At 43.5% G+C, this 16488-nt stretch overlaps 1 protein-coding gene across 2 annotated transcripts; it reads left to right on the top strand.

Moving 5' to 3' along the window:
• On the top strand, window positions 1–16150 carry LOC124287347 (pinin-like). 2 transcript variants are annotated; one of them, XM_046723847.1, is made up of 11 exons: window positions 1–140; window positions 1507–1575; window positions 2438–2497; window positions 3339–3414; window positions 4201–4298; window positions 11173–11248; window positions 12110–12265; window positions 12874–13012; window positions 13594–14488; window positions 14519–14533; window positions 14585–16150. In XM_046723847.1, the coding sequence occupies exons 1-11, from the start codon at window positions 4–6 to the stop codon at window positions 15123–15125; spliced, it is 2262 nt and encodes a 753-aa protein (XP_046579803.1). In that variant the 5' UTR covers window positions 1–3; the 3' UTR covers window positions 15126–16150. The 2 variants fall into 2 exon arrangements, with proteins under 2 accessions (XP_046579803.1, XP_046579802.1); XM_046723846.1 differs by having other exon boundaries at window positions 13594–14533.
• Window positions 16151–16488: the final 338 nt, after the last annotated feature.

A 16488-nucleotide genomic window follows, 5' to 3' on the forward strand; every position in this document is an offset into this window, starting at 1 on the left:
CTCATGCTCTCCTTCAAAATGGCCGATGGAATGAAAGGAGTCGATGCGTTGCAAGATGAGCTTTTGCGTGCCAAAGACAAACTGAAAGATGTCAATGAAAATATAAAGAAACTCACAGGAAGAGATCTTGAAGAACAAAGGTGCAATGAATCATTATATAGTAATATCAAAACATGTAGGAAGAAAACTTACGCCAACACACACACACACACACAAACAAAAAATAACCCGAAACCGGCTTAGACCAATCTAAACTCTTTTATGTTCACACATCACTTCTCAGACTAGCTCGTAGTTTAACGTGCACAGATTGTCTTACTTTATCGAGTGACAGTGGCTTCTTTTTCTTCATTTTATGATCCAGCTTTGTTGGTTGAATATTAGAATTCGAGTTTTCAATCTTTTATTTTGCCATTAAGCCCATTTTCTTGAGACGGACTGCCAGTCACTCTTTAGTAGCTCTTCATGCAATAGTTAGAGCCATTGATACTGAAACATTTAGAATTTTTTATAGTAACCACATGAATCTGTAATCCCACAAAGAGTGGTACAAATGGCAATGAGACTTTTTGCTTAGTGATAATCATTGGTAGAGGGAGGTTTGAAAAACTAAAGTGGTAAGAGTTCCGTCCGTAACCCCCGCTTGAAATGTATTCTATTTATTAGGGTTATTTCGAGGGTTTAGGGTTAGGTTTGTGGTTAGATTTTAGGGTTAGGGTTTAGGGTTAGGTATAGGCTCTTTATAAAAAACATAGGCGTATATTCTTTGGCATATAATGATTAAAAAAAATACGGGGGTTACGGGCGGAAATCTTTCCACTAAAGTCGCTGCTGCATTATGTATGATTTGTTTCTGACAGTTTCAGAACAATAAGGGACTAAATGATGTTACACATAATATCAGTCTCAGGCTGGTGTTTTCTGGACCTAATTATTTACAGGAAACCCTCTATATTACCATGGGAATACTTCTAAGAAACTAAAGGTGGTGTTACACAATCAGTGGCTTATATTTCATTTGGATTGTGTGCTTTAGTGAGGATATATGTTTCATTTAATGCATCAGTTGGGATACCTGAGTGTTAGTGTGTTCATTTGTATAAGGCATTTTGATATCACCATATGGCCTAACATGTTAACTTTATTGAAGAGATGTATGCATGTCTATCGTAAGATCTTGTCAAATATATTATCCTGCATTGTTTCTTCTCTCCTTGAACATGTTGAATGCAATCAATTTATTGCTGTTGTCATTTATTTAGGTGAAACATCGTCTTTACACATTGAAACAGGGTGATGGGTTTGGCTAGTGGATAAGGTATTCCCTCATCAGATTAAAGGTTTGATTTCCAACTTGTGAATAATGCATGACTGCATTTTCTTGTGCTCCAGTTGAATGAGGTTGCTTGGTGTCCATGAATGTGGTGATAGTGAAGAATAGTAAGGTGGACTTATTATGATTAAAATGCATAGTGTAAATGTGTATTTTCTGTGATTGTCTTTCAGGAATTTTGGTCGCCGTGAATTTGCAAGTCCCGATGGAAGAGGTCGAGGAAGGTTCTCCAACCTTGTCCGGTGAGGAAACTACTGAAATTAAGCATCTGCTGTCAAAACTGAATGGAGAAACAATACATGTTTAGTTCCATACAGGCTTGGGGCACTGGCTGAATGGGGCACTGCAGTCCTCTTTGCAGAGTTACACCCCTTAAATATGTCAGATGATGATGCATTTGATTCTCAGATCACCCTGATCATGTTTACACTCCAAACGAGTACGTTGCACCGAAGTTGTAAATGTCTGAGACCTACATCATTCTTGACTTTCCTCAACAAGCTGATGTGCCATCATGCATCTGGAATACCATGAATACTGTTCAAAATTGCATTACTCTCATCCTGCTCTCCAACTTGTAGAAAATCTTCCAAGCTGACATATACGTCGTATCCAGTAGGTGATGTGATCGATGGAACATTCAAAAATCATTCCAGATCATGTTGATGTTACTGTTTCTTTCAGCTCCCTGTGAAGATCATTTCTGGTGTCCCCCCGACATGTTATTGCTGGAATATTGCTAAAAGCGGCGTAAAACCCAGTTTACTCTCACTCTTTCAGCTCCCCAGAAATGAGTTTGTCATGGTTTTGTCATATTTTGTCTGGTTGTCCATCTTTTTGTAACTGTTATATTTGTTACATATGAATTCTCACGGCCTACAGGGATTATCTGAACCTGCCGAGATGCTTATATTGGGCCCCACTGTCTGCAGAAATATCCACGTCCATCAACCATGTTCACAACTCCCAAAATGGAACTATTAATTTCTCATTTCATGTTGATATATATGACCGATTCATTGGCTGGAAACAGCCTGGAATACAGCGAGTATGATGTTCATCACATGTGCATGTTTTAACTTGTTCAATGTTCATCTGTTTCAGGCGTCGATCGGATGATAGCCCAGCGGCAAAAAGAAGAGGCCTTGGAGGAGCTTTTGCCAGGTTGTAACTTTTAGGGAATTATATTTATATGACATGTCACTTTGAACACTCTATGGCTTTTAGAAAGTTGTGAAAATGCAATAATGTCATATATGGGATTAAACTTTTGCCATAAAATACAGATTCAAGTAGTTTCCTGGGTTGCATCCCATCTGTACTAAAAAACCCTACTCTCACTGCTCAGAGTATGGCACCTATTCACCAGTAGACATTGCCTCAACCATGCCAGTTTCCACATGTCGGAGGAGTAGAATCTGCACTTTACTGAGAAAGTGTTATCCCAAATATAACATATGTTGACATGTCTCTGGTCTATAGTTGTTGTAGCAAACAGTGTAACCTTGTTAACTGGCACTATTCACAGTGATAATCTGCCATCATGTTGTTGTGACACGAAAACCTGACACTTGAAGCAGTATTCATTTCAACGTAGGTAGAGAACTTGGGTTTGGTGACACACATTTGGTTATCTTCACCATCATTATTTTTAATCTCCGCATATCCATGTGTGTTGATACATCACTTCGTGATATGATATGGGAGCACAATGGCCATGTCGACTGATCCATTGCAGATCACCTTGCGGAGTTATCACTAGAGTGTGCCATATTCCTATGGTAATGGGATTAAGTCCCTGATTCATCTTTTTGCTATTTTGGTTTTTTGAGAACCATTCCTGATTCCGCTGTTTCACCAAAATAGTAACCATCTAAAACCAGCATCACAGTGCGATTTCTGATGTGTTCAGTGTCTCAAGTGAAGTACAGTTGCAAGCAGTATCAAATCTGTCATGAATCCCTCTCACTCTGTGACAGTGTTGTAACTCGGTTCTTGTCCTTAGGCTGGGTCTGCCGGTGGGGATGGCGCAGCGCCGACAGCAGGAGGATAGCGGGGAGGAGGAGGATGGAGAGGACAAGGTAAGTCAGGAGGGGCCGAGGTCAGTCTTGGAAGACGAGGCTGTCGGGGTCAGATGTTCATATAGTATGGAATCGTGTTGGTGTAAAAGATCTGATTTTCATATGCTTCAACTTATGAGAATGATGCCAAAAGATGTTTTCCTCATACTGAACATTGAATGATGGGAATTTCAGGGATTACCGGTAATCTACATATCCCCAGATGCAATATTTATCTGTAAATAAACATGATTAAGAAGGAAATCTGTTTTAATTTTTGAATTGGAACATGTAAATTCTAAATTCATTTAGAATAATTATCACTGATTATAACCATGAAACCTAATCCTGCTAATGGTTCAATGTCAAACAGAATATATAAATATTCAATGTTGCTTAGGTTTAGTCATGAGAAACTCACTCACTTTGAAACAAAAGTGAAAAATAAGTAAAATATTAGTAAAAATATTTCACATGACTTTGAGTCTGATACATCTATTTATGGATTACCAACAACAACAGCATCCTAGATTTTCTTTAGAAGCAGCCATTGAATACAGACATAATGTATAAGTTTATGTGTGTAAATTGAAACTTTATTTCACCTCAAGAGTTTGCGAATGATCATATCGATGACACAATTTTCATACCCATAATCATACCCCCTGATCATAGGATTAAAGAGTGTAAGTCATTTGAGTGACTTAATGCATATTTTCATCATGTTAATGTATAAGATCTGCCTATTTGCATAGTAGGAGGTGCTGAGATGGTATGATAAGCCTTGTGTTGATGTTGGTGTTTTAGCCCGCTATCGCCTCAGCTGTTGTTGCTGCTGCCGGAAACAAGAGATCTCGACGGGACATGATACAGGAGCAGAGCCAGGACAGCCGCGGCATGGCCAGGTACAGATCCTCGTCCTCGTCACATCTCCTCCCTACATGTTGTCTCATTCATCCTTCACATTTATTTCAGAGGTTTAATTTGAGATTGACAGTTCTAAATTGTATTTGTGGTAACATGTGAATTTGAGGTGCTTGATATTGCTTTAAACAATACTTACTTACTTACAAAGTAGAAATACAGAGCATAGTCTTTAACACAAGTATGAGTCATGTTGATGTATAAGAGTCCCTTTGATATGATGTCTGTTCAACAGTGGTTGTGAAGTGTCAGATGGCAAAATAACGACATTTGGGATATTCTGAAATATATATTTAGACCACTATTGTATAAATGTTAGAAAAAAAAACAAAGCTCCTTCACTACAAAGAAATTTTTAAACTTATCCTATCTCACGACTTGCACCTCTCTCTCTTCATTCGACCATGAGTGGAAACGAATTAAAACTTTGCTCCAGGCCTACCTTGTCCCTCTCCTGTGCTGTGCGTGCCTTCCTGTCTCAGTCGTGCTCACTAGTCCATGACAGCACGAGGCATGCGCAGTCCTCACCCACGTGATCACCTCACATACTCATTCTCTTTCTTGTCGCTCCACTGAGTGGACGTGAAAATTTTTTTCGTCTGAGATTTGCTCAAAATGGTTAAGCCTGTTCAGGCCTGTAAACGGAAGTTTTGTGCCCGTTGTAATAAAGTATTTTCAGCATGGGACCCACACACATCGTGTGTTGATTGTGTGGGTGTTTGTGACTGGGACACACGCTGTCCGAAGTGTTCAGGTCTGTCTAATGAGGCGTTTAAATCTTACAAACGTGCTTGTGCCAGACGTTTGGCAGATAGGGCTAGGACTAATTCTGCGGGGTCTGGTCCATCTCCCGCTAAGAAACAATGCTTAGATCGCCCCACCCTCACTGCTAACCGTTCTCAATCGCCCGTCTCTCCTGACGAAGATTTATGGACGCTTCATCGGATTCCTATTTATCTGAGAACGTTAGAAGGCTTTTTAGGGGAGCTTCCCTCACCCAGTTAAGTTCTCATGAGCGTACCAGGGTGGTAATGACCGATATTTCTTCTACGCCAGACCTGCGATCTACGCGGTTGGATCGGCGTGGTTGGAACGTACCTGCTCTCCTATTTCCACGGCTGGGAGGAGTCGTTCGAGGTCTCGTTCACTTTCCCGAGCCGGCTCACCTTGCCGAACCGGCACACCCTGCCGAACTGGCTCACATGGCCGAACCGGCTCACCCTGCCGAACCGGGCTCACACAGCCAAGCCGGCTCACCAGGCCGAACCGGCTCACCCTGCCGAGCCGGCTCACTACAACATCCTCGAATGAGTTCAGTTGATCAAACTGAATCACGTAGTCGAATGGGTTCCTCTGACCGTACTGTTTTACGTACTCGTAGGGGTTTCACCTGACCAAACTGATTCACGTCATCAAATGGGTTCACCTGACCGAACTGATTCATGAATCGAATGGGTTCATCTGACCGAACTGATTCACGTAATCGAAGGGGTTCACCAGGACGAACGGGTTCACATTCCCGACTCAGTTCACCTCAACATAGGTTTTAGTTCGACGCACCATCTCATAGTCGAATCAATTCACCACAGCGTTTTCATTCCTGTAGTCGTTCAGTCTCACCTGGTCGAGGTGGTTGGCCATTTCGATCCGGTTCACCTAGCCGTACGGTGTGGTTTCGTCAGAGTGATTCTCGTAGTCGGTCTCATTCACTTCAGGTGAATCAGGATATCCTGTCTTGTCAGTCTAGACTCAGTAGCGTAATTTTGCGCAGACTGTAACAATATTTACTTGCTCGGGTATCCAATCGTCATGTTCCTGGAGCAAACGTCGGGAATGTGCTCCCTTATTAAGGACGTTTTTAGAGCATGTAGACATGCTTGCTCCCGATGGCTGGCTGACAGAGCTCGTTACGCTTCAACAGTTGATCACCCGACAAACCCCCGCTTTTAACGACCGGTTTTAACTGCTCGTCGTCCGCAGATTCCCATGTCGGACGGTGATAATTTTATGGGCGCATCATTAGATGTCTTCTTGTGGTTCCGCCTCATCAAAACGCTCTGTGTTGCCAGTTGACTCACACATCCGATCTACATCGTCAAAACGCCATACCGAATGGATTCACCACACCGAATCGGTTCGCCATACCGAATGGATTCACCACACCGAATCGGCTCGCCATACCGAATGGTTTCACCAGACCGAACCATCAAATTGCCGAACCGATTCACCACACCGAATCGGTTCGCCATACCAAATGGATTCACCAGACCGAACCGTTTCGCCACGCCGTATGTGAATACGACATCGACTCAGTGCGCCATAATATTAAGACTTTCTTATCGCCGAAACAGTTCACATCATCGATTCAATTCACAGCACCGAAACGATTCACCTCGGCCGGAACATTTCACCTCGCCTCACCGGTTCATCTGAGCGTTCTAGATCTCTACATCAGCTGAGATCATTTAACCGTTTCGGTTTACCGAACCGATCCAGATCAGTCACGATTCAGATCACATCGGACTGATTCAGATCACGTCAACTTTCCGGCTCACCACCCTGAACTGATTTACCAGCCGGCTCGTACCGTTTCACCAGGTCGAAAGCTCCCTATCGTCGAACCAGATCTCCTGGCCGTTCAAGATTTAATGTACAGAGGTAGTAGCTATGTGCTTCACCATGCCGATTTGATTTACATGTGATGCTAGTAGCGCAGTCATCTAGAGATATCACGCTCGGCACTTGACGGCCTGACGATCCCAGTTCTCAAGAGTCCTCCGTGACCGGGGATCATCTCATTCCAGATTTAATCTACCATCCGATCTTCACTTTTGATGAATGATTCGGTTCAACGATTCTACCCTTCGGTGTAGATGTCAGTTCTGCAACCACCCGATATGGCATAACTAGATACGCTTACTAGCCAGGAATACTCTACGACGCTCCGATGAGTCTTGTTACTACAGACTAATGGTAACAGCGTGTTTATGTATCACTGGGTGCAATTGTTGCAGATGGCTCGTCATCTTCAGCTCCCTTTGTTTTACATGATAAGCAAGTTTCTGGACAGATAACAAATGGGTGAAGTTCTTGAGCATGGTACCAGCAATGTTTTGTCAAATAGCCAGCATAGCTCAGCCCGGAATTTATCGGTTGCAACTCGCCCGGTTAACCAAAGCCCATGTTGTCCGTATTTTTTGTCACTCGTGTGTAACGTTTGCAAATGGCGGACTACTGTTTGTTTACCAGAATTTTGATGATTAGGGTGACTATGAAGTGCCCTTGCAGAATTCTCTTGGTCCCACGAATCGGATACCAAGTCCAGCCTTTAAATGCAAGTAACAACGAACACTGCCATTCCCGGTAAGAGTGAATGTGTCGGGATTTTGACAGCCAGTCAAGAGAGACTGCTTATTGAGGGTGACGGACAGAAACACCCGTGAACGGTTTGACTAGTTCAAGCACTGAGTTCAGAGGTCACTGCATTATGCAAGGACTGTCACCAGGCAGCGATCTACTACCTATATCACTCCACCTGGCGCACCATTATTTTGTTCGGACGAAAGAAACGTTCCTGAGGTCACCGATCCTACGAATTTCTACAATTTGTTTATAATGTGAACGTTCCTGTAGGTTGACTGACAATCTCCATGCGCGAAACATACTACATTGAGCACTCCGTCAGAACTGACGTAGCTGCTCGACTTATTGAACGTTCTTATATCAGGAGATATCTTTTTGTCAGAGGCAAGAGTGGTTAGGCCTCTCATTTCCCTCGACCTGCGATGGCCATGGGGTAGCCTAGTGGTTAAAGCGTTGACTCGTCACGCCCAAGGCCCTGGTTCGATCCCCACATGGGCACAATGTGTTAAGCCCATTTCTGGTGCCCCCCGCCGTGATCTTGCTGGATTATTGCTAAAGGCGGTGTAAAACTAAACTCAGTCTGTCAGTCAGTCAGTCCCTCGACCTGTGAGACGCCGTTTACCTTCACATCCGGATACATCCAGACTATCGGAAGTATCTTCGATTTACTTTTATGGGGCGTCATTGATACCAATGGAGGATCCTGCTGTATGGGCATATGTGCAGCCCAGTGGCTTTTTACTCCGATACCCATTCTGATAACAAGCTACCTGCATTGTCGAGGCGTGACAATTGACAACAATATCGACGACTGTGTTCAAGCCCAGCAGGGTCCAGTCGTCCTTCCTTTCCACAGACAGTTCATCATCAAGTTGCTCACGCAATTAGGAGGGCTGCTAAATTCAGAGCAATCAGGGGTAACACCGACCCGCTGATTTCTTCTTCTTGGGACAATATTCAACACGCCAGGTCATGATGTTTGTGCCCCAGGAGAGGTGGGACAAGATTCAGTGCAACGCACCACTAGTGTTGGTCCAACCCACACCTTTTCGCCAGTGGCAGAAGTTACTAGGGTGGTTGGCGTCGGCGCAAGCGCTGACTTACAGGGGCCAGCTGCAGCTTGCCCCTTCAGATGGTTCTGTGCCCATACATCGGGACGACAACCCCAGGGAGTTGATTCGTCTTCCCGCACAACTACATTCAGTCTTTCGTTGGTGGCTCAACAAGTGGAATGTTTGTGTTGGAGTCTCTAGGGTGCCCTTCATACCGACTCAACACCTATTCGTTGGCACATCTTGCAAGCTGGGGCGCTCACTTTCTCCATCAAGTGGCCTAGCAGTGGTCATCAGGAGAAAGGGCCCTTCATCACAACGAATTGGAATTCAGCACTGTCATTATCGCCTGTTCGGCACTCGGGACAACCATCAGCTTCAGCGCAGATGATCACCAGTTGCGATCGTTTCTGCTTTGTGTACAATCTGAATAAAATTCTGAATTTTATTTCTGATTTGTGTCTTCGATTCTTCTGGGACTTGTGAGTTTCCGATTCAATTACCCTTTCACCCTCCACGGGACGGTGTCTGTGGGGGTTGTTTCGAAGCAGGGGCTGGCCCGATACTGGTCGTCAGACCTGGAAATCGTGGTAATGCGACTGTTTACACTCGCTAAGCTGCGTCCTTTCACTTTCATGAAGGTAGTGACTGAACACCACATTGCTCGGGAATCCTGGTTCCTGGAGCACTTGTGTTTAGTAAGTCAATGGGTTCGAACTGACCATCGCAGGTCTCACTTTTGAGATGCTGGAGGGTCGCCACCTCACTTACTGTCCTCTGCTCCACGGAGTAATTACGTCAGTGAAGTGAGTCATTCCCGAAGTGTTACACTTCGAAGCGCTACCTTAAAGCATCGCGAAGAGCCGCCGTCTGCGTAAGAGACTGTTTATACCCTTGTCTATTGCTTCCAAAGCGGAAGTCTCTCGCACAACACTCTCATATTGGCTACGAGCTACAATACTACGAGCCTACACTTTTGCCGGTTTGCCACCACCTACGGCAGTCAACCCTCATGAAACCAGGGCATTGGCTTCTACTATGGCGTTGCATAGCAACTGCTCGTTAACTGCCATAATGGAGGATTGTTTTTGGCGATCTGACACGGTATTTTCATCTCATTACCTCAGAGATGTGTCGATGACGGATATTCAAGGCCTTCATCAGTTTGGACCACTCGTCCTTGCCCAGCAGTTATCAGTGGCACAACATCGCAGATAATGAACTTCCTTGTGCTTCGATGCTATATGGATCCCACTGTGCAGTTGATCCCAAGTCGCGATCGTTTCTGCTTGTGTACAATCTGAATAAATCTGAAAACCTTTTTCTGATTTACGTCTTTATTTCTTCCGGGATTTAGATTTCTCCTCTCATTTGTTTGAGACTACAGAGAGTCGCCACCTCACTTACTGTCCTCTGCTCCACGGAGTAATTAAGTCAGTGAAGTGAGTCCTTCGAAGTGTTACACCGTGAGCGTTCATGCTCCTAAGTGCCTATACACATCTATGTGATCTTACTGTGGTAAGTAGTGGAAGTCATTAGATGATGTTGTGGTACTGAACGTTAAAATTGTGAGTTTTACCGATTCAATTTCTCTTTCACCCTCCTCGGGACGGTGTCTGTGGGGGTTGTTTCGAAGCAGGGGCTGGCCCGATACTAGTCTTTAGACTTTTATTACGGGGTACCTTGGAAATCGTGGGCGATGCGCGACTGATTACACTCGTTAAGCTACGATCCTTTCACTTTGTGAAGGTAGTGACTGAACACCACATTGCTCGGGAATCTCGGTCCCTGGGAGCAATTGTGCTTAGTAGTAAGTCAATGGGTTCGAACTAACCCTCATGACGTAGTAACTTGGTAGTTATTAGCCTACCTTGTAGTTGCTTCCCACGGCTGTTTGGGCTTAACACTTAGCTGTTATCGCTTGAATTTCGGGTAATCTATGACCCACCTTCCTACCGTGGGATAAGTGCAAGTCGTGAGATAGGATAAGTTTAAAAATTTGAAAATTTTAACTATAAATTGTATATTTATATACTTATCCTATCTCATGCGATAAAGTCCCTCCCTACCTCCCCACTACATAGATTACCACCGTTACGGTTTTGTCCTTTTATGGCTCCAAGATCGAGAATGAGTATGTGAGGTGATCACGTGGGTGAGGACTGCGCATGCCTCGTGCTGTCATGGACTAGTGAGCACGACTGAGACAGGAAGGCACGCACAGCACGGGAGAGGGACAAGGTAGGCCTGGAGCAAAGTTTTAATTCGTTTCCACTCATGGTCGAATGAAGAGAGAGAGGTGCAAGTCGTGAGATTGGATAATTATATAAATATACAATTTATAGTTAAAATTTTCAATTCCATATGCTAATCGTTTCTGTGAGAAATGCAGATTTTTAGCTGCTGTGAAATACAAGTGTTTTGTGTCTGTGTTTTGAAGAAACAAGAGAATGTTTGGTCTTCTCCTTGGAACACTGCAGAGGTTTAAACATGAAGCCAAGGAAAACAAGGACAAGGTGGGTTCAGTAATAGCTAGCTGTTGTTGTAACTACATAAACTAGACTGGAAGTTGTCCGATAGAATTGGTGGTATTTGCACCTGAATTGTTGATTAGGACTGATCCTCAGAATATTATTAGTCTTTCACATTTACATCCTCAGAAGGTGGGTTTGATGCGGTTATGCTGAATAAATATATGTTTTCACAGGTGTGTCATTTCTTTTCAGACAAACTATTAGATAAATGTTTGATGAATGTGGCTTGCATGAATTATATTTGTTTGCAAGTAACAGTGGTGTATGGTATATTTCTACACATATCACTCTGCCCTTTCCTGTGTACTAGGGGAGACTCTAAGTGTATGCTGTGGGATATTGATGTACTGTGTCATGATAATCTAAAAGTGTTCTGACCCATGAAGATCCGGGTTAGAATTGATCTTCAGTAACCCATGCTTGTCGTAAGAGGTGGCTAACGGGATCAGGTGGTCAGGCTCGCTAACTTGGTTGACAGATGTCATCGTATCCCAAATGTGTAGATCTATGCTCATGCTGTTGATCACTGGATTGTTTGATCCAGACTTGATTATTTACAGACCACCGCCATATAGTTGGAATATTGCTGAGTGCGGTGTAAAACTAAACTTACTCATCTCACTAAAAGTGTACAGTTAGCAAGCCATTAAATAAAATGAATGAATCGTAGAAACACCCAGTAGGTTCATTACCACACACAGATGTATGTGAACTGTGGTGACACAGGTGTCTATCAGAGGCTTGTAGCTTTTGCTAGTTTGTATATTGTGCGTCTGACTGATCTACCTCTGTCTGTCTGTCTGTCTGTTGATGTAAGTGTTGCTGATGTCTGTGTGTCTGCAGGATGAACAAAGGAAGAAGATTGAGGAGAAGTTGGAGTCGAAGGCCAAACAGGAGAAGGCCCGACTTGTCCAGGAGAAGAAACAGCTGGTGCAGGAATTTGAGCAAGAGCAGGCAAAAATACATCGACTTGAACAGAAGATGGAGCTGGTCAGACAGGTGTGTATCAGCCAAGGTGCTGGGTGGCCCTAGTTGTGCCTTGATCTGGTATTAATAATGGGTTCAGTTCTCAGATTACTGTTATTATGATCCATGGTGATTGTAAGATTCATGAAGTTGATATACAAATAGGACCTTCCTCAGTGGGCTAGCACATCGTCGTGTAGCAGAAATCCTGTTTAAAGCAGTATTAGTGTGAAGCCTATTTCTGGTGTCCCCTCCCGTGATATTGATTGAATGTTACTAAAAGCAGCGTAAAACCATACTCACTAAAGCAGTATTAAACGCAACTTACATACAAGTAGCAAATTATCTGATAATTTTTGATTTCATATGAATCTGTGTTTTTTCCGGACATGGCATGTTAGGGACCATTCATAATATTTAGGGTGTGTGTGTGTGTGTGTGTGTGTTCCCATAATCCTGAATGGGCTACAGTAGCCCCCCATTTGACCTCACCTCACTATTGGGCCAGCGTGAAGGTCTGTTGTGAAGTGTCTATGACCGTATGTGTGTTATGAGAGAGGTTTCTTGTCACAGAGAGGTGTCCAGTTATGAGAGGATTCTGTTGTATTCAGAGTGTTGTTACAGGAGAGGTTGTGTTTCAGCATGACAATTGGGCCATGGAGACCAAGAAGCTGGAAAACTTCATCTGCACCAAGGCAAAACCTCAGATATTTTACCTTCCCAAAGGACTGATCAGCTCCACTGAAGCCAAACTGAAGGAAACTAAAGTTGTTGTAGACAGTGAGTACTGTGATTATTTATCACTACAGTTGTAACAGGACAGTGGTATATCCTGATGGGTGATTGGACTTACGTCATACCAACTGTCACTCTACAATAAATAGCCCAGCACACACGCTGAGGAGGAAAGTTTAACATCAACAGAAATATTAGTGGTCTACATTTTCTTTTAGAATTTGAACAAACATGATTACAGTCAAATACTGAAAAATAAAGTTTACTTTTCACAGCCTGGTATGGGTGACATGGTAACTAGGACATACCAGTTTGTATGAATATGTCAACTAAAGGTACTTGGCATGAAACTAATCATGCGGACTAGTGTGTGTGATGATCGTGTATGATGATCAGTACCATACTGAAGGCTTTCACCCACATCACTATTAAAACCACCATTATTCTGGACTTAAACATGGATTTTGAACAATAATTTGTTAATGTTAAAACCAATTTCACCCCTCCCATTTCATGTCATTTACATGTTACAGAGTAAAGGGACTCCGCCAAACTACACCTGTGTAGGGTTATTCTGTATCATGCTATATATGGAATGGTTGAGATGACTGAGTTTCTGATTTCAGAAATGATTAAGGACAGACGAGCCAAGTTGGAGGAGGAGATCGAGGACATGATGACTCGCGAGATTGAGAGGGAGGAGAGACTGAGGGCACGCAGGGAGAGTGGGGAGGGAGTGAGGGGAGGGGCACAGCGACATCAGGAGGAACACGAGGACCAGGAGGAGGACGAGGACGACCAGGATAAGTTTGATCAGATTGAGGAGAATGAGGTGGTGCTGGAGGAGAGGAAGAATGGTGACGGGGAAGTTGGGGATGAAAGGAGGGTGGATGTGAGGCAGGTGGTGGCTGCTGCAGAGGAGGGAGGGGGAGGAGGCGATGGAGTACAGGAAGAGGAAAAGATGGAAGGTGTGGAGGAAGGGGATGATGAGAATGAGGAGGGGGAGATTGAGTCTGAGAAGGAAAGTGGTAAGGCTTTGGAGAAGGAAAGAAGGCGAGTTAGGAGTGGTGAGAGTGATGGAGAGAAGAGACGGGTAGAAAGGAGGTCAAGGGATGGACAGGACAATCGAAGCATGTCTACGGATGGAGAGAAAGGTAGAAGTAGGTCAAGGGATGGGGAGGAAGACAGAAGTATGTCAAAGGATGAGGAGAAAGACATAGATAGGCCAGGTGATGAGAAAGCTAGAAGTAGTTCAGGTGATGGAGAAAAAGCTAGAAGTAGATCTAAGGATGGAGAGAAAGACAGAAATAGGTCAGGTGATGGAGAAAAAGCTAGAAGTAGATCTAAGGATGGAGAGAAAGACAGAAATAGGTCAGGTGATGGAGAAAAAGCTAGAAGTAGATCTAAGGATGGAGAGAAAGACAGAAATAGGTCAAGTGATGGAGAAAAAGCTAGAAGTAGGTCAAGGGATGGAGAGAAAGACAGAAATAGGTCAAGTGATGATGAGACAGCTAGAAGTAGGTCAAGGGAGGGAGAGAAAGCTAGAAGTAGGTCAAAAGATGGGAAAGACAGTAGTTCAAGGGATGGGAAAGACAGAAGTAGGTCAAAGGATCGGCGAGACAGAAGTAGGTCAAGGGATGGGAAAGACAGAAATGTGTCTAAAGATGAAGAACAGACTCGGTCAACAAAGGACAGGAGTAAATCGACAGAGGGGAAAGATAGGAGCAGTGAGAGGGAGAGGAGAAAGAGTGGTGCAAAGGAGAGAGAAAGACGGCGGTCAAGGAGCAGCAGTCGTAGCAGAGATCGGGAGAGGAGGAGAGAAAGGCGGAGTGATAAGGATGGAGAGAAGGAGAATAGGAAAAGCAGGCATGATGAAGATCGCAGCAGGAGGAGAAGTGAGAGGAAGGAGAGAAGGAGGAAAAGTTCCGAGAGGGACAGAAGCAGGGATAGGACAGACGAGAAAAAGAGAAAGGTTGATGATGAAACTAGACATACTAAGGACGATAAGGACAGGCGATTGAGTGATCAACGAGATGATGATAAGAGTAAAGATGGAGGAGCTAAGGATAGGGAGAAGAAGGACTTGGAGGAGGGGGAGGTGGATGAGGAGCGACGGACAGTAGACCAGGAGACTGGGCAGGAGAAGCCATCAGACTGAACCTCCACCAAGCAGCAGGTTACACTTGTAAATACTTCAAATCTAAGGATGTTGAATATTTTTAAATTAAGCATGTTAGTGTTCTGTAGAAAGTGTGTCGACAGAATTGTCTGAATGATAAATTCACACAAGAGATTCTGTTGATCGTTGAATGAATTTGTGTCAAGATGCTTTTCTCAAACATGTTTTAGTGATGAGGGTTATCAATTGTCTCTGAAGGTTTTAAATATTGTGGATGTAAAAGGTACCACTTAATTCAATTGTGTTTTATCAACCTGTTTTACTAAAAGCAGTTCATCAAATATGGAAACCAGAGAGGAAGTACGCTGAGACACTTGTGGCCATTGATTTACTGGATATCTTAGCTGAATTTTAGACTCAGGTTGTTTACTCATTCAAATTGTTCTGCATCTTCCTGGATCCATTTTCATCTGAATCATGTATTCATCTCATCAACATCAACCTTGGTCACATTTACACTTTAACACTGACCTATAGCAAGCAACTCCGGCAGACATTTACAAACTTTGACAGGAATACAATGCTACTCCCTAACTTTGCTGACATTGTCATCATTAACGCAGACTGATGGACAGTGACTGTAATTAAGATGATTGTAGGGAGACTTGAACTGATTACCCCAACATTAATATTGGACATCTCAGATCATGGACAGACATCATTACATTGTCATCTTCCCCTTCTTGGGTATCTTCGGTACATAAACCTCTTCTGTTCATATTTCCACTCACTTAAACATAAAACATCAACCTCCAATCTACCATTCTACAAGTTGTGAACGTTGTAGTTTTCATGCTGTGATACTGTAATTCCCTGCCTGGCATCCTCCAGTATCCTCTGTTGATAACAACATACAGTATAAGTAGTGTATGGTTATGGGTGGACTCTATACCATGATAGTCTATCCACGGATACTTGTAGGGTGTACTACAGATCATGTGACAATGGTGACTGGGATGTCGTAGTCTATCCACGGATACTTGTAGGGTGTACTACAGATCATGTGACAATTAGGAGATAAACATCATGTGTTGGCGAATTTCCGGGTGTTATTGAGTATTTGAAGCACAGGAATTCATTTGGAACCGACGGCGTCAGCCAGAGGTTTCAAATGAAATATTCCCGTGCTTCAAATACTCAATAACACCCGGAAATTCGCCAACACATGATATTTATCGACATTGTAAACACAAAAGTAAACCAAAAGGTCCACACACGTTTTTTGTGTCTGCTCTCATTGACATCGAGTATGGGTACAGCAGTGAAATGTCATCAGCCGGCCGTTTTGGCTGTCTCCCATGGTAGCATCTGGAACTGCTCATTTGTGACGTCATTCGGACTT

This window comes from Haliotis rubra, unplaced genomic scaffold (assembly GCF_003918875.1).
Source record: "Haliotis rubra isolate DU_JTF1 unplaced genomic scaffold, ASM391887v1 Scf40, whole genome shotgun sequence".
Lineage (NCBI taxonomy): Eukaryota > Metazoa > Mollusca > Gastropoda > Lepetellida > Haliotidae > Haliotis > Haliotis rubra.

Coding starts and splice junctions, on each gene's coding strand:
- LOC124287347 (XM_046723846.1), top strand. CDS start 4: ATGCTCTCCTTCAAAATGGCCGATGGAATGAAAGGAGTCGATGCGTTG. Junction 12,266..12,873: donor AGATGGAGCTGGTCAGACAG/GTGTGTATCAGC, acceptor GTTGTGTTTCAG/CATGACAATTGGGCCATGGA. Junction 14,534..14,584: donor AGTAGGTCAAAAGATGGGAA/AGACAGTAGTTC, acceptor AAAGGATCGGCG/AGACAGAAGTAGGTCAAGGG.